General features: G+C 55.9%; 1 protein-coding gene across 1 annotated transcript in view; it reads right to left on the bottom strand.

Annotated features, from left to right (window-relative positions):
- Positions 1-381: 381 nt before the first annotated feature.
- Positions 382-23074, bottom strand: part of FAM102A (family with sequence similarity 102 member A) — a 35034-nt gene continuing 12341 nt past the window's right edge. Inside the window, exons 2-11 of the mRNA XM_042912275.1 lie at positions 12595-12715; positions 12301-12330; positions 10224-10340; positions 7995-8041; positions 7720-7874; positions 5575-5679; positions 5296-5491; positions 4722-4843; positions 4546-4615; positions 382-3138 (exon numbers count right to left, since the gene is read on the bottom strand). Of these exons, the coding sequence (XP_042768209.1) occupies positions 3093-3138; positions 4546-4615; positions 4722-4843; positions 5296-5491; positions 5575-5679; positions 7720-7874; positions 7995-8041; positions 10224-10340; positions 12301-12330; positions 12595-12715 (1009 nt within the window). The 3' untranslated portion in view covers positions 382-3092. The remainder of the gene's footprint in view (positions 3139-4545; positions 4616-4721; positions 4844-5295; positions 5492-5574; positions 5680-7719; positions 7875-7994; positions 8042-10223; positions 10341-12300; positions 12331-12594; positions 12716-23074) is intronic.

Here is a 23074-nt window from a genome sequence, read left to right on the forward strand (position 1 = left end):
AGGAGTTGGGAACAAACTCAGTACCTCCCGTGTCAGGCTGTACACCCATTTTCATCCGCCAGCCCATTTACAGCTGAGGAAACTGAGGCACAGTTATTTGTCCCTCAGGCTGACTGCTGGGGAAGTCCAGTGGTTAGAACTTGTGCCCTGAGATCAGAGCTGCCACTTAGTAGGTGTGAGACTGGCAAGAAACTGCGTTCCTGGGCCTCAGTTTCCTCCCCAGGAATCTGGAGTAATAAAGGTGGTAATAATTTTGATGGCAGCCAGGACAGGGAGAACCCAGGCCACCTACACCTTCCCCCATTCCCGGATGCCCACCTGCACATCTGGCTTTCTTCTGATGCTGACCACGTGGTGAAACAAACAAAACCCAACATGCCATAACAAACAAAAATTGCGACATTTAATTTTTTTTCCCCCAACCAAGACACTGACACTAGGCTGATTTCCCCTTACAATGTGATTTTCTACAACAGAAGCCGGGAGACAGAGATACAAACACAGCCTTCTGAATAAGGGGCGGTGGTGGCGGCAACATTCTGTTAGAAAGGAGGGGATTAAAAAAGAAAAAAAAAAAAAAAGATACCCCCTCCCACCCCCCCCATTTCCCAGCTCAACCCTCTAAGAGAGAGGAGAACACAGAAGATCTCCATCCCAGCAGACCACACCATGTGGTCAGTTTGGGGTGACCACAAAAAAAATAACCTAAAAATATTGTAGACTTTTATTTTCTTTAAATCTCCTAGTAAAAACGTTAAACTGTCTTTCAAGAAGATTCCAAACTGGCATTGCATAGACTGATTCCTTTCCAAAAATATCTCTAATATAGTCTTTCTCTATATATAGCATTTTACGTCCAGGAGCTGTGGGTGCCTGGCGGGAATTCACCGAGCTCGAGAAGACCAGAGATTGAAGAAAGGGCTCCAGGCCTCTGGCTCCAGCTAGTGTTAATTTGGATGTGGCCGAATTCTCAGTCCAATTACCCTGGCCCAGAGACTGGCATGGAAGAATGTGGCAGGCTCTGTCTGCTTCTGGGGTGTCTGTCAAGCCCAGACCTCGACTTGGGTGGGGCTGGGGTTCGGGGGAGTCCCAACAGCACCAGAACTGGCTGTTTTATGCCTGAAGCCCAGAACTTTGAGCCAGACCCCAAATACACCCTGAATGCGCTTCCCCATTGGGCAGAGGTCACGCAGACACAGAAGGGAAGGAGAGGGCTCTCCCGTTTTCTGGGGGTCACTTCACCTGGAGACTGCACAGCCGGCTTCCTTGTAAAGCGCCAGGTGCCTGCGGGGCAGGAAGGGACCCGCAGGGCTAACCAGAGCCCTCTCCAGCCACAGCAAGTACTCTGTCCTGTCTTAGCAAGAGCCTCCTCACATTCAGTTTCTAAGAGTTAGGGGATTAAAAACAATGACAGCGAATCCTAGAAATGCTCCCCTCCCAAGGCCAGGAGGTTCCAAGACAAAGGCTCCAATTCTTGCCAGCTGGAGCATAAGGGCAAGGAGCCCTCCCAGCCTGGGGAGGACGCCCCACCGGCACCTGCACCCCACCAGGGAGAGAACCAGTATCCTGCCCCCCCTCCCCCCATCTAGATCCCTAGTCCTGCTGGGACCCAGCCAGCAGGTAGGGCAGAGAACAGAACCACCTCCCCTCACCGGGGGGAGGAGAAAATACCAAACTGTGAACTCAAAAAAAAAAAAAAAAAAAAAAAAAAGGAAAGAGAAAGAAAGAAAAAGAAAGAAAAGAGGAAATGAAATGTTAAAAAGAAAAAAGGTATAGGAGTACGTAAACACCAGCCTGCTGGGTTCACACAAAATAAGTGAAATTTCAGGGTGGCAGGGAAGTCTGTCCAGGGACTGGCTGGCAGCCAGAACCCATTTTCAAGCAAGTAAGGAAGACGGGAGGGGTGGGGTGCAGACAGCAGAGGCTTTAGCGAGGGGTGGGGGCAGGGCCAGACTGCTCCCCACCTCGCCTTCGCCCAGAGAGAGGGATGCTTCCAGAGGAGGGCTGAGGCTTTTCTGGCCAGGAAGCCAGCTCCGGGCCAGTCCGGTCACAGCCTACCTGCCTCTCAGCATCGGCCCCAGCCTGGGCTAGCTGACCCTGCGGGGAGGGAGAGGGGGCTTTGCTTGCCAAGCCCAGCCCAGCCAGACTCTCAACCTCTAAGGGTTTGGGAGGCACCTTCCCTGGCTTCCTACAGGAAACCAGCTGCTCAGGATCCAGCCCCGAGCAGAGGTGAGCCACCATCGATGCTCAGACCTTTCTCGACATGGGCTCAGGCCTGAGCTGGAGCTAAACAGGGGGAGAGGCGGTGCCACGTTCCAGCCGGACCGCTAGAGGCAGGCGCTGGCTGCACAGCAGGCAGTGCCAGGGAATCCTTGCGAAGGGCTCAAGGGAAAGGCAGGCAAGGGCCAGGGGGGCTGTGCTGGAGACGAGCATGTGCAAAGTGCAGGCTGCCGGGGCAGCAGGAGAACATTCGTTGGGGGAAGGGGGTCTCAATGTGGAGCGTGGGTGGTCTTGGTTCCCAGGAGAAGGCCGCCAGCGGGTCCCCCAGGACACAGGGAAGGGACAGCTGAAGCACTAAGCAGTCAGGGAGCCATGGTGGCGGGACTCTGGGGGTGGACCGGCCCTCCCAAGGGCAAGGGGGTGGTGGAGCAAGGCCCTGCCAGGGCACGGCTGAGCCAATGCTCCCGGGGTGAGCAGGGACACGGGGCAAGAGGCCCTTCAGCCACAGGCATCCCCGCGCGGAGATGCCACTGCATGTCCCCACTGAGGGGCCCAACTGGTCTCCAGCGGGGCAGTCCCGGCCATCTTGGTCTTGTCCACCTGCTTCGTGGGCCTGCATGGCCTGCCCCCCTAGTGGTTCAGAGGAGAATATTCACAGTGGTGCCCGGGGCCTGGCAGGCCAGGAGGGTCCCGGCATGGATGGGAGGACAGTGGAATGATGCTTTGGGGCAGGAGCGGGGCTGGAGTGCACGGAGGAGGCACAGATGAGATGTGGCGCGGAAGGTGATCCGAAGCGGAAGGTCCCTCGTGGAATGCTGCGGGCCTGGATGCCCGCGAAGGCAGGGCCCTTCTCCAGGCTGGACGCCCGCTCCTCAATGGCTTTCGATTACGACAGGCTCATAGACCCCAGAGGAGACCCTGCAGGGGAGGGGAGGGGAGAAACAGGTCAGCTTATCCTCCTGGACGCTCTTCCGGGGCAGGCCCTTGTAAGCACCCCACGAGTCGGCACTGTAACTAACTGGCCCTGTTTCACAGAGGGGTAAACCGAAGCTCAGGGAAGTTGAGTCACCTGCCTAGGGCAACACAGATGGTGAGTATCGGAGTCTGTGGGACCTCAGAGCTGCTACGGGCCGCGCCTGAGCCCTTCCTGAGCACCAGTGGCTTACACTCGGGGGTGTGCTGCACCCATCCTCATAGCAGCCCTGGCAGGGAAAGACTTCACTCCACCCCACTTGACAGATGAAGGCACTGAGGTGCAGAGGGATCATGAGGCTTACCAAGAAGACAGCAGAAGGTCAGGGAGCCTGGTTGGCTTTTTTTTTCCCCTGCGGAAGCCAGGCCCACCCAGCCACAGGGTCGTGGACATTCAGGGCTTGGGGTGCAGCTCTGCTAAGACCTTGCTCCTGATTAAATTGGTTTCTCCCATCCCCCATATCCTCACTGTCATAGGGGGTTAGGGGGTGGTGTTTACAAACCTCCAAGGAGGCATCCTGTTTTCCTCTTGCCCACCTTACCCGGGACAGCCCAGGAAGCCACCAGGAAAGGTAGCTGCAATTTCAAGCCTCAGCCAGCAGGTGTCAGCATAGCAGCACCAGAGGGAAGGTGCCGGGCGCCTGGGCAGCTCAGCCACGTCCCCCCACACCCCGGAACCTAGATGTTAGATGTGCACTTTCCCATCCGGCCCACAGGAACGGGGGGAAAGGCCTCAGGACGACCCTGCACACGGGAAGCTCCTCTGCTCGTTCATTCAGTGAGCCAGTAAACATGCTACAAATAAATAAATGATCACAAGAAGGCCCTCTATAAACTGCAGACCTGAAGCCCAAGTTTGGTCCTACCACCCCCTCATATGTAAACATTAGGCAGGCACAGATCTGTGCTGCTCACTGTTGCATCCCCAGCACCTAGCTCAGTGCTTGGTGCATAGCTGGTGCTCAATAAATATTTGTTCAATAAATAAAATGAGTCAGCAGCATCATTTTTAGGGGTTCTCAGATCCAGAAGGAAGGGAAAAGCAGAGGGCAAAATAGAGACGGATAAAGCCCCTGCTGTGTGCCAAGCCCTGTGCTAGGCACTTTCCAAGGCTATCCTTGCAACCCTCAGAACCAGCCCCTGCAGGTTGTCCCAGGTTTCTAGGTGGAGACGGTGTGGTCCACACCATTTGACGGATAAGGAAACTGAGGTTCAGAGAAGTGACTGGTCCAAGGTCACAACGTGGTGATAAGAACCGGCATTCAAAGCCAGGTCAGTGTCTGCAGAGACCTTGCTCTCACCCCTGTTCCCCATGGCCACCCTAGTGACCCATCCCCAAACTGTCACCCTTACCTGTTGGCCAGCTGGATGCCACTCAGCGTGGTAGAGCCATCACGGCTCACAAACAGCCGGAGGTTGCTGTCTGTGGGGACACAGGGGAGGATGGAGGCTGAGTGGGGCAGGGGCAGCCAGGGGACCCCTGGAACAGGTGACATCGTCCCCCGGTCCTCCCCGTGCCGGCAGCTCACCCTCAGTGTTGCTGCCGTCCGTAAAGTCTTGGCTTTGCATGATCTTCTCCACGATGTCATCTGCATCGATCCGAGTGTCATCCACCCAGGTCGGGTGACTCTCCACGGAGTCCTTCTTCCGCCTGGGGTGGGGCAAAGCAGGGCAGAGTCACAGCAGTCCGGCCAGCGACAGGCACAAGGAGGACACCGGAGCACCTGCAGCACTGAGGCTGCTCTGAGTGCACGTGAGGATGTGATCCCAACTGTGTTCCTTCAGCCCTCACCTCGGCCCGCAGGGCAGGTGCCATGACCTGGTTTTATGGATGCCGACCCGGAGGCTCTGAGAGGTTACCTAACCTCGTAGCCTCCGAGAGGCTGCACGGCGTGTAGACCAGGGACCTAGGTACACCAAGGCACACACGACAGCACGTGCATGCCAGGCCCAGGCCATGCCTTGCATGTACATCCACTGGCTGAATCATCACCATCCAACCCTCTGGGGTGGGGGACCCTGCTGTCCCCGTGTCACAGGTAAAGAAGCAGAGGTTCAGGGTGCCCCCGAGACGGGTATGCTCTCCAGGAGCGCTGTGCTCACCGAAACGAACGGTCAGACAGATGCGGGGGCCGGGGCGGCCGCGGCGGCTTCTCGGGGGGCCGGTGCTCCCGCTCCCCGCCCTCGGGGCCCTCCACAGTCATGCTGAGGCCGCCCGAGGCGCTGCTGCTCGTCGACGTGTTGCGGCGGTGCGTCAAGTCCGAGAGGCTGGAGGAGCGCGAGTGTTCTGTGCTGTAGCCTGGTGGGCGTTTGGGGAGGCTCGTTACAGGGGCCAGCCAGGGAGGTGGAGGGCCAGGGGCATGGAGCCAGGCGGGCACTCACCAGAGATCTTGGACTGCTGACTGGCGTAGCTGGAGTTGCGGGAGTGACCGGAATGGAACACCTCCTCGGGGCTGGACAGGTTCTGTTCGGCCTCCTCTGGCACCCCTGGAAGGCGGGGAGGAGACAGGCTTACCAGCGGTGCCGGCCCCTGCCATTCACACACGTCCTCTCACTGGGTCAGGGTGGGGGGTGGGGGGCGCACTGAGGGTTTCCCATTTAACAGACTGAAAAGCTGAGTTCTACTGCCACCACAGTTCACCGCTGGAGCCCAGGTCTGTCCATTCCACAAACATCCGTGGGGACCACCTCTGCACAGGGTTCTCTACCGGGGGCCGTAGATGGGAGATGATATCACAGGCCAGTGGGAAGGGAGAATGTTGAATAATGACCCACAATTAACCACAACTGAGGTGCGTGTTACAGAACAGGGAGCAGTGTGTGCGGGGGTCTGACCCAGTCTGGGATCAGGGAAGTCTTCTCTGAGGAGAGGGCCTTAATGGGAGGCCTTCAGGAGGCATGGGAGGGAACGAGCCACATAAAGCATCAGGGAAAGAACCTTCCACACAGAGGAACAGCAGAAGCAAAGGCCCCGAGGCTTTAATGAGCCTAGGTCAGTAGAGCCAGAGTGGAAGGAATAAGGGGAATGGGGAGTGGCTGACAGTCCTGTCACAAGTCACCCATAAGCCCAACTTCGGAAACAAACTTGTTGGCACTCGCCAGCAGGAGGCACAAGGGGCCCAGGCGGGATCCACTCAGGGCTCCACGAGTGCCTGCCCACCAGTTCTGGTCACAGGAAGGAAGGACTCATCTCGTCCATCTCCTCCTCAGAGAACAGCACACCAGGCCACAGGCTGGACCCCAGTCCTGCCTGTGTCCCCACCCAAAGCCACAGGGCTTCTCAAAACAGGTGCTCTGCAGATGGGGTGGGGGTTGCAGGAGGAGATGGGTAGAAAACCAGTTAAGAGGCACGTGGGGGCTCAAATCCCCACCCTGCCTGGGAGAGGCACCTCTTCTCGGTACAACAGGCACCGTCTACACTGGGGTGGCCTGGTCCAGAAGCTGGAGAGAGCGATGGCACAGGGAAGCCCTTAACCTTGTGAGCAGTTTCCAGCCCGAGGCGGGCTTTCAGTTCTAGGCCTTACCTGACTGAGTCTACAGGAAAAATGGGAGCGGAAGAAAGCTGGCCCTTGAGGTCAGGGCCCTCTCTGCTCCCAGCCGCCCTGGGGGTAGAATCACTCAGCAAACTTCCGCTGAGCTGCTGGAGGCCCAGCACCCTCTCTAATTGCTCTCATGGTGCAAATGAGGGCGGCAGGTGCTGCCCTGCTCACTAATCAGCTTAGTCTGCCTCCCAGCTCTAGGCTCACCCCCAGGGACGGGGTCCTTGTACAAGGCTGGTACTCAGGGGCCCCGCTTCACCATGCACAGCACTAGACACGGGGTGGCGGGGGAGGCTGGAGCCTCCTCTCCCGTAGCCCTTCCTTATCCTAATGGCCAGGCTGTCTCCTCTGGGGATTCAGGCATCTGCACTTTTTATGACGTTAGTAATAATGGTAATTTAATAGAAAGCCAGTGCTGGGAAATATATAGAGTACCTACTGTGTGCCAGGCAAGGGTAATCTCCAAAGCAACCCAGGATGTAGTTACTATGGCTGATCCCATTAGTCAGGGGAGGATGCTGAGACTGGAGAGGCAAAATGGCCAGTCCTGGTCAGGCAGCAAGCGGGAGAGAAGCGCTCACGGCACATCCCTCTGCCAGGAACATTGCCCCGCACCCCACACCTCGGATTCGGCTCAAATGCCACCTCTTCAGGGAGGCTTCCATGATTGTTCCCAGGCAGATGCTTCCAGTGCCCGTCACAGCTCTTGTCACACCTGAAGGTGACATGGACTTATTTACCACCGGACTGACTTCTGTCTCTCCTGAAAGACGGGGCCTCGAGGTCAGGACACTGCTGTGATCCTGGGGGGCCCAGCACAGCGCCCGGCATGCAGGAGGGGCTGAGACTTCGGCCCACTGGAAGCATGGACCGGTGTAAACGCCATCCCAACACCTCTGTCTTCTCAGCAAGCGTCCCCCTTGGGACCTGGGGAGACTGAGCTGAGCCTTGGGCCACAGGGAGGAGCAGGGCAGGTGGAGAGTGGCACCTGAGCTGAGGATGGTGGGCCTCGCCTTGGGGGGCCGGGATCCCGTCAGGGAGTTGGTGCCACCGCCGCCGCTGCCGGTCCCACCACCCTTGCGCGTCAGCTGCAGGGAAGAGTCCTGGCCCGGGACGGAGATGGACTTGGCAGTGGACGGCGGCCTGGGGAGGAAAGATGGCTGTGACTGGGGTGCCCCATGTTCGGGGTCAAAGACAGGGGAGCCCAAGAGCCCCGAGGTGGGAAGAGTCCCTGTGTGGCCCCCCACAGCCTGTGCCACTCACGTCTTAAAGCAGGGGTCTCCGGAGAGCAGGAGCATTCCGATGGTGACCTGCACAGAGGGAGAGATCAGCCACACCACGGCCACCCCCCGGCCCAGGGGCCTCCCTGCGGTCCACCTGCTCTGGCTTCAGATGGGCTGGCCTCTGATCCCGTCTCTGCCCCTCGCTGGCCCCGGCGAAGCCACCGAACCGCACCGAGCCCCCGTTTCCGTGGGTGGAGGACAGAACTGCTCCTGACACCCGTCTCCTGAGACAGTGGAGGGGACTCGGGGAGATGAGGCTTGGCATGCTTTGGCACCAGGCACACAGTGAGGGCAAGCAGAAAAAGTTAGCTACTGTGACTTTAACACTGTGACGAGGAGGGGGGCTACAGCCCCTCTCCAGCCTCAGGGCCTGCTCATGGCCTCAGTGTGGGCAAAGGTATGCGAGCTCCACACGGCAGGCAGGCATGAGGGAGGCTCACGAAGCCCACCTGGTAGGGAGGGGGTTCACCAGGCACAACATGGTGGGTGGGAGTGGGAGATGGGGTGCCCACAGAGCCCAACGCGGACGGCGGGGGCTTGGTGAAAGCGTGTTGAGTAAAGGAAAGCAAGAAGCCATCAGAAGTTCGACATCATGCACCTGGGCAGAGATCAATGGACCAAACAAGGCAAGGCTGGGTCCCCAAGTCTGGGCTGAGATAGAGCGACGGGAAGAGGGAGATGGGGTAAGAAATGGGTACTCAGGGGCGCCTGGGTGGCTCAGTCGGTTAAGCATCCGACTTTGGCTCAAGTCATGATCTCACAGTTTGTGAGTTCAAGCCCCGCGTCGGGCTCTGTGCTGACAGCTCAGAGCCTGGAGCCTGCTTTGTGGATTCTGTCTCCTGTTCTCTCTGCCTCTCCCCGGCTCGTACTCTGTCTCTCTCTCAAAAATAAATAAAACGTTAAAAAAAATTAAAAAAAAAAAAAAAAAAAGAAATGGGTACTCATAAGCCCAGTGCCAACACTGACAAAAATGGAGATCGTTGGGCTGAGGCTTTTTGTTGTTTTAAGTAAGCTCTACACCCAATGTGGGACTCGAATTCATAACCCAGAGATCAAGTGTCACATGCTCTAAGACTGAGCCAGCCAGGCACCCCCTGAGACTGTTTTTCTTTTTTTTTTTTTAATGAATTATTTCATCTGGCTGTGATAGTGCCTACAAAGTAGGTGATGGCCCCAGGCTGTAGGAGAGGGAAGCAGGACCCAGACACAGACTCAAGGGAAGTAAGGGCCCAAAGCCCTGCAGACAGGATGTGAGGCAGCTGGCTTTGCAGCCACCTGCAACCCCCCCCTTAGGCCCCCTGGTTTGCCTAAGGGTGCACAGGGCCAGTGGGGTGAGACTGAAAGGTCCCGGCTCCCATCGCAACTAGCCTGGACCTTTTTGGGTACTTCTGGTTGTCTCTGCAAAGGGCCTAGGGGCTGCAGCACCCCAGGCCACCACCTCTGCCTGGCTCTGCTTTGAGCACAACACGTTCCCGCTGGGTCAGCTCGCAGAGGTGTGGTTAGGACAAGACTGTTTTCTCAATCGGGTGGAAGGGTGTGGGGACGAGGAAGAGAGGTGTGCTGGCCGTGGCAGATGCCCAGATAGCTCTGTCCTGAGAGGCCAGAGAGCCAGCTGCCTGGAGGGAGGGAGCTGCCCCGGCTGCCGGAAACCTGCCTGTGGCTGGGCTCTCGGAGGAAATACCTCGGTCTGCCCGGCTCAAGGGATGGCAAGTTCTTCCACACTGACCCTCCACTGTGAGCTCAGGCAGTCTGGTGTCACATGGGGCAATGGTTGGGAGCTGGACCGTGGAGTCAAACAGTTGGGGGCCAAGCATCAGTTCTGCCTGTGACCCCCAGGCAAATGATCTGACCTCTGTGCCCTGACCCCCTCCTACGCAAAACTGGGACCAAACCACACCCGATGGGGCTGTCAGGTGTCATGAGATGCGAGGTGGCAAACACCTGGGGATGCTCATCTCACCAAAAGTGCTCATCAAACCCTTAACGAGACTGCTGGGGTCCCCCCCCACCGGCCCCCCAATTAAAGATGGGGAAACTGAGGCCAGTGGCAGAGCCAGGCTTCTGAGGGTGGTTTCCTGACCCTGGGACCACGTCTTCCTAGTGTCTGGGCTAGGAATCCGTATTTTTCACAACCCCCCAGAGGATGGGGGCAGGTCTGCCGGGCTCCTTTAGTAAAAGAGGCAGAAGAGGTGGTGGGGGACCCTGGTACCTTGAGGATGGAGTTGTCCTGACGGGTGTTCTTCGTGTCATATCCCTCCAGCAGGCAGCAGCGCACTGTGGAGCCTGAGCCTGCGAACTCGGCCAGGTTCAAGTCGGCGAAGCCCAGCTGGGAGGGACAGAGGAGAGTGTGGGAAGCTGCAGGGGGTGCGGGCGCACAGCGGGCAGCACAAGGGTTAACTTGTCAAGGTTGGGGGGGGGGCAGGCAGATCCCCCGGGCCCGCCCCACAGCCCAGACTGAGTGTTGCATAATGGCACCCAAGGACAGAGGCTGGTCTGGGGCTCACATCCCTGAGCCGCACAAAGCGCCCTTTGTGCCACGTCCCAGCGTGCACTAGGGCAGCGCCTGAGATGAAAGGACATTGTTGTCTGTGACACAGAGGCATTGTTCCCTGGGAAACAAGGCTGTGCTGTGGGAGCCGCCAGGCCAGCACGCAGGGGGGAGGAAAGGCCCGTGGGAACTTGGTATGGCGTGGGGGGGAGGTGGGAGGGCAGGAGTCCCTCATGGAGGTTGGAGTGGGGGGCTGGTGGGAACACCTGGCTGTTCTGGGACGCAGAGAGAGGCACCAGAGACACAGAGGGAGGTGGGAGAACGTTTGAGAACAGAGTGTAGGAGTTAAGAAAGCCTTCGATAGAAGCCAGGTCTCCAGACCTGTGGGCAAGAAACTGAGTTAAGGCAGGGGGTGCTAGGATTAGGGACTTGGGGGGGGGGACAAGCAAAGCAACAAGTGGCATTTACTGACCACCTGCTGCATGCAAGTCTCCACGGCAGAGTTTAGGGGCACACATGCTAGAATTAGAGGTTTAGGGGGTTCACATCCTAGCCCTGCCATCAAGTCACAGGGACCCCCGTTTGGCAGAGAAGGAAACTAAGGTTCTGGATAAGTGACTTCCCCAGGGCCCCACACCGCCTAACCCGCAGAGCCAGGCCCAAGACCAGGCCCTACCAGCACCAAGTCCAGCCGCCCCTCTGGGCCCCGGCTTCCTTCCCTGGAGAACAGGAGCAGGGCCTGGTGAGGGCGTTTGACTACAGGACAGAGTGGAAGGGCCTGCAGGTCTGACACGTGCCAGGCACCTGCTAAGCGTCTGCCAGTAGTTCCTTCTGGGCAGCTGTCCCTGCCCATGTGAATTAGTGGCAGGAGAAATTTCCACTCTGGTGGCACCTTCCACAGCCCAGTTCTAGCCACCCTGCCCAGGGCAGAGTGCACAGCCCAGAATGCTGAGCTTCCTGAGCTCTGGTCAGTGGGAAGGGACACGCCTTCCACGCAGGGCGAGGTGAGGCAAAGGCATTTCCCCTCCGGACTGAGCCCATCCCCTGCTACCAGGCCGCCTCCCAGGGGCCACAGAGGGTGGGCTGTGAGTCCCCACCACGAAGGGGGTCGAGGGCAGAGCAGGCTTATTCAAAGCCAGAGGTGACCCTTCCGGAGCCGCCTTTTCTCACTTTTCCCAGGGGGTGCCATGCAAATGGCAACAACACAGACGTGCGACAGCGGGGGCTGGCGGAGTACCCAGCACCCAGCCGTACAAGGGGATGCTGCCTCTGTTAGATGGCAAAAGGAATTTGTGAGGATGTGAAAACATGCCCACGGTGTACCAGCAAGCGGAAACCACGCTGTCGAATCTGTTTAGAACAAGTCCCTTTTGTGTATTTAAAGATCCCACTGTCTGTGTGCACATAGGTACACGTACGGGGAGCTCATTCCATACTCCTCTGACCCACACGCGCGTATGTTTTATTCGCTGCTCTGTGTATTTCCTAACTTTCTTTTCCTTAAATGGTCTGGAGAGACCTTAACGAACCCAAGGATGGGATCTGGGGAGGAAGCCTACAGGGGAAGGGGGTGGAAACTTCCCTTTTCACTCCGAACTTCTGTGCCATTTGTGTTGTGACAAGCACATGGGACCTTTATATTAAGTGCAAAGACAAGCAATAAAGACATTTCCAAAAGACAATACATCTCATGCAGAGCTGAGTGTCTCCTGTTCGGGGCAGAGAAGGGGCTGGAAGTTCTTCTGGGAGCTTCTCTCATGCCTGTTCCACCCCACTATCCCTTCACAGCCCCACTCACCTTGGAATAAGCCTTCCCGCCTTTCAGCTCCTGCACAGAGAGACAGAGACACAAGCAGCAGCGTAACTGGGGAATCCAAGTGATCTCGGGCATCTCCCCAGGTGCCTCCCACCCCACACCAAATCTGACTGCTGGCGGGGGGAAGACAAACCAAGGGGCAGAGCGACTCATTCCATGCTCTCTCAAGGGGACAGGTCAGGGGATGGGCCTAAAGCCACTGGACCAGCGGCCTCACACCCGCCGCCTTGGCCTTGGGCCCGCAGCCCCCCGCCCCAGCCCGGAGCCCAGCCTCACCTTGCGCACCGACACACGGAAGATGCAGGGGTCCAGCAAGCCGGTGGCCGGGTTGGCGCTCATCTTACACACGAAGGTGAACCTCTTCCGCCACCGCACGCAGTTTTCCCGCACCTCCTCCCTGCAGGGCAGACAGACAGGTGAGCACAAGCAGGCAGGTCAGCACAGGTATCAGGGACAGGGCTGGCCTTTAGGGAGTAGAGGGAGGAGGGGAGCTCTGGCTTTTTACTTTGTATCAGAGAGTGACTGTGTTTTCCTAACAAGAACATGCTTGTGTAAGTGTTGCAAAAACAAAAATAGTAAGTGATAAAAAGTGAAAAAACACAAGGTAGGGGTGAGGTCAGGCTGGAGGCAGCTACTCCTTGTCCCTGCTCCCAGCACTGCCCCTTCCCCTTGTCCTGTGGCTCCTTCCTCTGCCATTACCTCCCACTGGCCCCTGACCATTCTGTTCGGCCGACCCTCACAACAGTCTTCCCCAGCGGACGAAAAGCGAGGTAAGCTGCCCAGTGTCGCCCAAACAGGAAACAGTTGGCCTTCGGAGACCATTTCTTTGCCACTAACAACAACGATGATAGTAATAATAGCCATGTCTAGCGCTCGGATCGCACTTCACACGTGCTGGGCAGCTCTCACGGCACTTTAGTGGGGCTGCTTCCAGGGTCAGAGACCCACGATCATGCCCGCCCTTCCAGCAGCTGTCTGGGACGGCTACTACCCTTAGCCCAATCCCACATTCACAGACGCCGGAGCTCAGGGGGCTAGCATACTGGCCCGAGGCCCACCGCAGGCACAGCAGAACAGGGACTTGACCTTGAGCAATGGGCCCCAGGGGCTGCATGCGTCACTCTCACCATACCGCCTGAGACACCACCTTGGGGTCCTCGGCTTCCCTGACACTAACTGGGGGTCTGGCCTTCCAGCCCACACTCCTGCTGCACCTGGGAAGTATCACCACACCGAAACCCGCAACACACCCTTAATAGGGAAATGCTTCGTGCCCTGGGAGCCAGAGCAATGCCAGGAGCTCCCCCAGCCTCTCCCAGCTGACCGGCAGGACCTGGGGTGGCAGTGGTGAGTCTGCATCCCTGCACAGCTCCCCGGCCCCCCGCAGCCCGCCTGGCAGAGCCCGGGCTCAGGAAGGGGTGGCCACGGAAGGGAAGGGACAGCATGAGAGACATTATCTCCTGCTTCATCATCCCATCTAACAGGAACAGCCACGTGGACAGATGAGGAAGTGACCGCCCTACACCCCGGGGGACCCGAGGATCACAGGTTAATTGTCAGACTGGGGCCTGAGGTTGGAGGGTCAGCGCAAGCAGAGCATCATCGGAACGGGGGCGTGTTTGCTTCTCGCACGACCTCAGACAGTAGGCTCTATGCCACCCCCTTCTACCGCTGAGGGCACTGGGACCCCAAGAGACTGCCCCAGATCACATCCCCAGTGACTGACAGTGCAGGATTTGAACCCAGGACTGTCTGACTGCAGTCAAAGCATTTGGCCATCACCTTGGTTCACAGGCCCCAGAGCCGGGGAAGGGCTGGCAGGTGGAACCCACCAGGGTTCTGGGGCCAGCAGTGCCCTGCGATGTACCTGAGACCCCACCAGTGTCTCTGACTGACAAGTATGAGTCAGGCACTGAGCCTGTGGTGGACTTTATTCACAGACCGACAGTGACAGTTACCCCGGTGATGACTCAGTGTCACCAGGAGGGGGTGGAGGGAAGGGTGAGTCAGGGTAGACGACTGACTTGCAGGGGGGTGACATTCAAGCTCAGGCAGGAACGAAGAGAGGGGAGTAGCCAGTGGGGGAGACAGTTCCAGGCAGAGGAAACAGCATGAGTGAGGAACAAATATACTTTGGTTTCCTTGGCTATGAAAACCCCTGCGCCAAGCGTCTCTGAGGAGCCCCCTCCGGACTCTACAAGGCTCCTCCTACATCCTGTCGGGGCCGTGACAAGGGACAACAGGACTTGGGTCAGGCAGACCTGGGCTCACGGCCCTCAGATCACTGAGTGACTCAGCGAGAGCTCGACCTCTCCACCCTCATGGGCAAAACAGGCACGCCACCCGCTGACTTGTGGGCACCAGGAGGCATCAGTAGGTCCCTCAAAGGCCCCAGCCTGGGGAGGTCCGGGAGACGTGTCTTGCGTGATGAAGACACTGGGCGTCCAGAGGGACTGTCCCCAACGTGCTCTGACCTTGTTAGGAAGGGGAGCTCCAGCGACTCCCTGCAGCCCCAGTACTGGCACAAACAGAAAAGGTTGGGGCTAGAGACGAGGGGGAGGGAGAAGAGTGCCCAACCCCCAGCGGACGTGGCAGGGACCTTCAAGAAGCGGGTGCCACAGGGGGAGCAGGGGCCCTGGGCTGGGGAGCAGCCCCTGCCGCAACCATGCTGGTTCCACCCATTCATTCAAATACGTGCCAGTCCCTGTCCTACACACTGGGACCACCGCAGTGACCAGCTTACATTGTGGTGGGACAAAAACGAGGTCAAGCAAACTAGAAAAAGAAATGGTAGTGGGCGGAAAGAACTAGAATTACCTTTACTGGCAGATAATTTGAGCTTGTATGTAGAAAATCACAAAGAATCCACTAAAAACTATCAGAATACAAGAGTTTAGCAAGGTTTCAGGATACAAGATCAGTAAACAAAAATCCATTATTTCTATATACTAGTGAACATCCACGATGAAATGAAGGAAATAATTCCATTTACAGAAAAGCCAAAAAGAACACAATAAATAGAATCAAATTTAACAAAAGAAGTACAAAATATATTCTCTGAAAACTACCAAACATTATTGAAAGAAATTCAAGAAGATCTCAATAAATGGAAACACATCCTACAGTCATGTTTCAAAAGATCTAATCTTGGTATGACAATACTAGCAAATCGATCTAAAAATTTAACACAATCTCAGCTGGCTTCTTTGTAGAAATTTGACACATTGGCCCTAAACCTTCGAAATTTAAGGAACCAGAATAGTCAAAGCATCTAGAAAAAAACAGAACAGAGCAAAATCAAAGGATTCAATGTCTTTGACTGCAAAACTTCTACAAAGCCACCATAATCAAGAAAAGATGGTTCTGGCCTAAGGATGGACACATAGATCATCGGAATGGAATTAAGAGCTCAGAAATAAACCTTCACGTTTATGGTCAATTGGTTTTCAGCAAGGGTGCCTGCCAGTAGGGGAAGAGGATAGTCTTTAACAAAAGTTGCTGGGACAATGAGATACTCCTGTGCGAGTGAATGATGTAGGACTCGTGTCTCACACCACATACAGTAACTAACTCAATATGAATCAAAGACCTAAATTTAAGAGCTCAAACCCTTAACCGCCTGGGTGGTTCGACATGGTTAAGCATCTGACTGACGGGCTCAGGTCATGATTTCATCGTTTGTGAGTTTGAGTCCTGCATCGTGCTCGGTACTGACAGTGTGGAGCCTGCCTGGGATTCTCTCTCCTTCTCTCTGCCCCTCCCCAGCTTGTGTACCTGCTCTCTCTCTCTCAAAATAAATAAATAAAAACTTTTTTTAAATACCCAAATTATCAAATTCTTCAAAAAAATATAGGATAAATCTTTGTGATCTGGAATTAGGCAAGGGTTTCTCAGATAGGACACCAAAAGAACAGGCAAAAAAAGATAGAAATACTGGATTTCAGGGGCACCTGGGTAGCTCAGTTGGTTGAGCATCTGACTTCAGCTCAGGTCATGATCTCATGGTTCGTGAGTTCAAGCCCCATGTCAGGCTCTGTGCTGACAGCTCAGAACCTGCAGCTTGCTTCAGATTCTGTGTCTCCCTATCTCTCTGCCCCTCCCTTGCTGACACACACTCTCTCTCTCTCAAAAAGAAAATAAATAAATATTAAAAAAAGAAACAGCTTTCTCAATATTGAAGACACATTTAAAAAAATGTGTAGACACATAAAAAAAAAGAAATACTGGATTTCATCAAAATTAGCCTTTTTTGTGACTCAAAGGGCACCATGAAGAAAGTGAGACAGTGGCTCAGTCAGTTAAGCATCTGACTTCAGCTCAGGTCATGATCTTGTGGTTCATGGGTTCAAGCCCTGTGTCGGGCTCTGTGCTGACAGCTCAGAGCCTGGAGCCTTGCTTTAGATTCTGTGTCTCCCTCTCTCTCTGCCCTGCCCCCACTTGCGCGCGTGCGCTCCCGCGCGCACTCTCTCTGTCAAAAATAAACAAACATTAGGGGTATTTGGGTGGCTATCAGTTAAGCGTCCAACTTTGGCTCAGGTCATGATCTCACAGTTCATGAGTTTGAGCCCTGCATTGGGCTCCGTGCTGACAGCTCAGAGCCTGAAGCCTGCTTTGGATTCTGTCTCTCTGCCTCTCTCTGCCCCTCCCCTGCTCTCTCTCCCTCTCTCAAAAATAAACATTAAAAAAAATTAAAAATAAATCAATAGTGAGAAGGCAACCCACAGATGAAGGAAAGTATCTGCAGACCAGATACATCACAAGGGAATTGTCACCAACCAATATGTAAAGGGCACTTACAACTTAACAGTAAAAAACAACCCCATTTAAAAATGGGCAGAAGATCTGAACACACATTTCTCCAAAGAAGATACGCAAATGGCCAACAAGCACATGAGCAGCTGCTCAACATCATTAGCCATCAGGGACACACAAATCAAAACTGTAACGAGTTACCACTTCATACGCACTGGGAAGGCTATAATCAAGACCGATAATAACAAGTGATGGCGAGGGGGTGGAGACACTGGAACCCTCCTACACAGCTGGCGGGAACGTAAACCGGTGCACCCCCTTTGGAAAACAATCTGGCAGGTCCTCAAAACATTCAACTCAGAGTTACCTTATGACTCAGCAATGCTACTCCTAGGTGTATATCCAACAGAAATGAAACGTATGTCCACAAAAAACAGATTGCGCATGAATGTATACAGCGATATTCGTAACAGCTCAAAAGCGAAAGCTACCCAAATATCCATCAACCGGTGAATGAATCCATAAAACGTGGTCTATCCATTCAGTGGAATTATTGCTCAGCAATCAGAAGAAATTAAGCACTTAACACCTGTTACCCCGTGGCTCAACCTTGTGATACGCTAAATGAAGAAGCCAGTCACAAAGAACTGCATGTTGTGTGATCCCACTTACATGAGACGTCCAGAATGGGCAAATCGCTAAGAGATAGAAAGACTAGGTTGGTGATTGCCAGGGGCTAGGGGATTCGGGAGAAAATAGCGAGGGACTGCCAATGGGTATGACGTTTCCGTTTGGGGGTGATGAAAATGTTCTAAAATTGACTGTGCTGATGGCTGCACAACACTGTCAAGAGACTAAAAGCCACTGAACTGTGTGCTTTAAACAGGTGAAAAACCAAAAAACCGGTAGGTCAGAGAAAGAGAGAAAAATGGAGAAAACAGAGGGGATGTGGTTGGTGAGGGAGCAGGGGGTTAGGTGTCATGAGGGGCCTCAAGGGCCCGGGTGAGGTCTTTGAATCTTATTCTGACGGTGCCTCTGTCTTGCCACGATGGCTTTAGGCACAGGCAGAGAGCAACCCTGGAGTAGGCGGGTGGAAGGGTGGAAAGCAGCCAGAGGCCCAAGCCTGAAATGGGAAGCTGGGGGCCGGCCATGGCTTCCACGTGGACCCTCAGATCTCCACTCGCCCCCCCTCCACTCAACTCAGCCCGGGCATTGGAAGCAGCTGCTGGAGGGAGACCTGAGGAGAACGCTCACAGTGTCGGGCATGTTGAAACACCCCAAGGAATTAGGATTAGTGTCTGGGAACAAAAGCCGATATCGGATTGTAGGCTCTCTCCCTGCCCCTTTGTGAGTCTGCCCTGGGAACGAGTGGCCAGGAAGCCTGAGGCCCTCTCCGGGTTCCTGTGGGCCTGCCAGGCCGAACCAGAGAAAGCCACGTGGTGCCCTCCCAGGCTCAGGTAACAGGCGCCTTCCTCTCCCTCCGCAGGAAGGTGGGCCAGGACAAGGCTCACCGGAATCAGTGCTGGGCCACCCCCTTGTTTCCACAGGGCTCTAAATACACACTATTAAATACCACCACTCCCACGGGAGAGGCTCACACCTCCGCCCTGGCCCACCCCAGGAGGGCACAGGGAGGGTAAAATAAACACCCAGCGGCGGCCATTTCCCGAGGGCCTGCCATGTGCTACCTGGAGCCCTTCGACACTGAAAGTTGCGTGCTATCGTGGCCAATCCTCGCTGAGTGAGGCTCAGAAAGGTTGAGTCACCCACCCACAGTCACAGAGCTGTGAGGAGCACGTCTGTGTCCAGAGCCCATGTCACAGAGCCAGAGATGGCCCAGCCAGGACTCGGCCCTATGGCCACCTCTGGAGAGAGGGACTCGGGCACCCCTAGTCGGGTGGAAGGGAGTCACAGGTTCAGGAGAGGGATGATGGAGGGAGATGAACACAGGCTCAGGGGCAGGGGAGGGCTGTTCATAAAAAAGGCAGGAATGAGGATGTCAAGCAAGTCAGTTGCCATGAGCCCCAGGGGGGAGCTGGCCAGGCTTGTGGAAGTCTCAGGGACTTGATTCACTCATAAACCTTTTATTAAGCACTTGGTAGCTGCCAGGTAGAGCTGAAGGCCCTGGGGATACGAACATCGAACGAAACAGAAATTCCTGCCCTCCAGGGACTTACAGTCTGGCAGTGGGTAGTAGGAGACCGACAAAATGGGGCAGACACATATCGGGTGGTGGCATAAGTGCTGTGGAGGAAAAAGGGGACCAGGTGAGCAAGCAGGCAGTGCCCAGGCGGAGAGAGCGTGAGAGAAAGGTGACCAGGGAAGGTGACATCTGAGCAAAGAGCTGAAGGAGGTGAGAGTGACCCACGCCCTGGGGACAAGCCGTCCAGGCAGGAGGAAGAGCTTAAGTGCAGAGACCCTAAGGTGAGAGCGTGCCTGACATGTTTAAGAGACTTTTTAAAAATGCTTATTTATTTTGAGAGAGAGAGAGAGAGAGAGAGAGAGAGAGAGAGAGAGAGGGAGAGAGAGAGAGCACGAGCAGGGGAGGGGCAGAGAGAGAGGGAGAGAGAATCCCAAGCAGGCTCTGTACTGTCCGCGCAGAGCCCGATGTGGGGCTCGAACTCACGAACCGTGAGCTCGCGACCTGAGCCGAAATCAAGAGTTGGAGACACCCAGGTGCCCCTTGACATGTTTAACGAAGCCAAGGAGGCCAGTGTAGCCGGAGCAGAGTAAGCAAGGGGGCCGGTGGGGGTGAAACTGGAGAGGGGGTCATGGCCCCAAGCTTCCAAGCCGTGGAGAGGTGCCATCGATCATGGACGTCCACGTGTGCACAGGTGGGTAGGGAAGGACAAAGAGACGACATGAGGGGAAGGGCAACTGTGTCCTTTTCTTTCCGAACTGGAAGTATCAAGGTGGCTTTTTTTTAGAAGCGCAACTAGGGGGAAATGAACTCGTCTGGGAGTTCTCGGCATTGCAGTGACGTCTGAGGCCACAAAGCCACCGTGGCGAACGAGCCCCGGCAATAGCAGAGGCCCCATGCGAGACCCCTGATGGGTGGCTAGGACCCTGACAGGTGAGCGCCACGTGACACTGCTATGACCTCGATGGACTGTGGGCCCCGGGGACAGGGACCGGGCCTGGCTAGGCACCCTTGGCCTCCGCGTACATGGGCAATGACAGGAGGCACAGTGAGCGCCTGTCTCGGAAAGATGGGGAGCGTGAAAGAATTAAAACCAACGAACATCTAGGGAGAAAAGTCAAAATAAGATGTTCGTTAAGAAAACAGGACTGGGGCGCCAACTCTTGATTTCCGCTCAGGTCGTGATCTCAAGGTTGCAAGCGCCGTATCGGACTCTATGCTGACAGTGTGGGGTCTGCTTGGGATGGTCTCTCTCCACCCCTGCCCCCCCCCCCAAATAAATAAATGAACTTAAAAAAAACCAAAAACCATACAGGACTGCGCGTCCCCTCCGCTTGTCCTGCTGACGTGGCTCAGGATAGGTGGGAAAATGGAACTAAAAAGACGATGAAGCCTAGAGAGGAGACTATCCAGAAGCCTGGACTCCGGGCTTCCGGGCAAGGGGCTCATTCTCATTCATCTGTGTGCTGGCATGAGGGGACAGGTTGAAGGAAGGAGAGAGCTCATAGCAGGTCTGGCTGGGGTGGGATGAGGGACCAAGACCGTTTTCTTCATTTCTGTCCAAGAATCATTTCTATAATCGAAATGCAAACCGAGAAATGCGAAAAGGGCGTGAGATCAGAAGGGGCGGTCAAAAGCAAAATCATCTCCCTGATTCAAGGTCTGGGCCCACACTCGCCCTCCTTCAGGACCAGGCGCCCCTCACCCCCCAAGCCTAGGGTTTCAGGCATGAGTACCCAGAGCCATGCTGCCAGGGATAGGTAATTACAGAGACTGGGTTTTCAGGGGAGTTTTGTTTTTAGCTTTAAGATATACAATTAGATGTCCAAATCCCAGGAGGCAGGGTGAGCCCTCCACCCACCGCAGCCCACTGTGGCCATCCCAGTGGCAGAATTCTGTTATTTCTGGGTTGTCCTGAAATAGGACAGAGCACCGCACCAGGCTGCTGTCATCAGGCCAGCAGAACTCCCTTGGAGCCCCCCTGGCCCCAAATCCCAGGGCCTCTATTACATATCCACAAAGACTTACTGTGGGTGCTGGCTTGGCACGAGGCCCCAGGTGGGTGTGGGGACACTACGGGAGCAGTCTTCCTGAGTGTGTCCCCAGTTGAGTGGGGGAGACAGACACTACACACGTGACCGATAACTGCCACCAGCCTCCGAGAGTGCAGACAGGGGCCTGACCCGGTCTGGGGCAGTGACACCAGAGCTGGGACCTCAAGGTGAGGTTGGCCAGGTGAAGATTAGATGAGATGTCCTAGGTCATGGGAACGGCCCAGGAAGACCCAGAGGGAAAGGGGTGGCTTCCAGGAAGAGATAGGACAAGGCCAGGGAGGGGCGGGATCAGGTTGGTGAGTGACCCCAGGAGGTCTGTCTCAGGGAGCCCGGGCTTCTTCATCTGCAGAAGGGTGACACTGCCCACCGCCTGAGGCTGTCACAGGGTGACTCCGCGGTGCCGTGTCCAGCTCCTTCCTCCTGATCAGCTGGACGGGGAACACAGAGAATTCTGTCAACATGGTGCGTGTGGCTGAGTCTTCCTAGTATCTGCCTTGCCGTGTGTCAGAGACCAAGGCAGCTGGCCACCACTGGGGCCTCACGCAGATGATGATGGCATTTCATCTGTCACCACTATCTCCCCAGAGCCCAGGACAGAGCTGAGCAGAGTGCGACTCTCACTCTAGACCACTTTCCCCCGCACCCCTCCAGGCTCATCTTTAATTTAATCAATAGTAAAATCAGATCCTGTTCACTGAGCTTGTTCTACAGGAAGAGTGTTGTTTTTTTTTTTAAATTTTTTAAAGATGTTTTTATTTATTTTTGAGACAGAGAGAGACAGAGCATGAGCAGGGGAGGGGCAGAGAGAGAGGGAGACACAGAATCTGAAGCAGGCTCCGGGTTCTGAGCTGTCGGCACAGAGCCCGACGCGGGGCTTGAACCACGAACTGTGAGATCATGAGCTGAGCCGAAGTCGGACGCTCAACCGATTGAGCCACCCAGGCGCCCCTAGGAGAGTGTTTCATATACATGACCAACCGAATTTTACCACAATCCCATGAGGCGTGTGCCATTATCATTGCCAATTTATAGATGAAGAAACGGAGGTCCAGAGAAGGGCAGGATAGGTCCCAACTCACAGAACAACATGGTAGGATGCTAGTCTGAGGCGGCCCGACATCACAGCACAGATTCACTTCTTCCCCGTGTCCGTTCCCCTCAAAAGCAGGAAGTGGACCTGGGAGGCGGGAAGTGCTTCTTCCCGGGCCCCAGCCACTTGAAGGCTGTGAGGAGTGGCGGGCCAGGTTAAAGTGAGCCCCCATCCTCGGCCCCTCAGAGAAGTTCGGGACTCCCAGCAGGAGACACCTCAGAGGCCAGGCTCCACGGTTCCCCAAAGTCGGCTCACTGCCGCGTCCCCGGCACCCTGCCTAGACCAGCATCACGACCCAGGAAGCGCAGCAAGATCCCAGAGCCTTAGCAGCCCCGGCGTCCCCGTCACTCAGGTGACGAGGGATCGGTGCGGTGGGAGCCACCTCCTGACCACAGGCTGTCCACGGCCCCCAGGGTCCTTGCAGATGGGAACCGGTTAGGCCCTTCGGTGCCTCCCCCTGGAGCTGGAGCAAGGATGCGGCACGGCCAGCAGTCACCAGAGGAGCAGAGAGTCGGGAGCAGAAGGGAACCCGGGGTATCAGTGGGGCAGCCCATGGAACAGCCTCCGGTGTGACCCCACGCCCAGCCTCAGCACCTCGCCCTCCCAGCCGCCTGGCCTCGTCTGCGCCTCCGGCTCGTGACCACCGCCGCCAGCCAGCACGGAACCCCAGTCTGGCAGGGAGTGGCTCAGTCGTGGCCACAGGCAAGGCCCCCTAGGACA

Source organism: Panthera leo, chromosome D4 (genome assembly GCF_018350215.1).
Source record: "Panthera leo isolate Ple1 chromosome D4, P.leo_Ple1_pat1.1, whole genome shotgun sequence".
In the NCBI taxonomy this organism is placed as follows: domain Eukaryota; kingdom Metazoa; phylum Chordata; class Mammalia; order Carnivora; family Felidae; genus Panthera; species Panthera leo.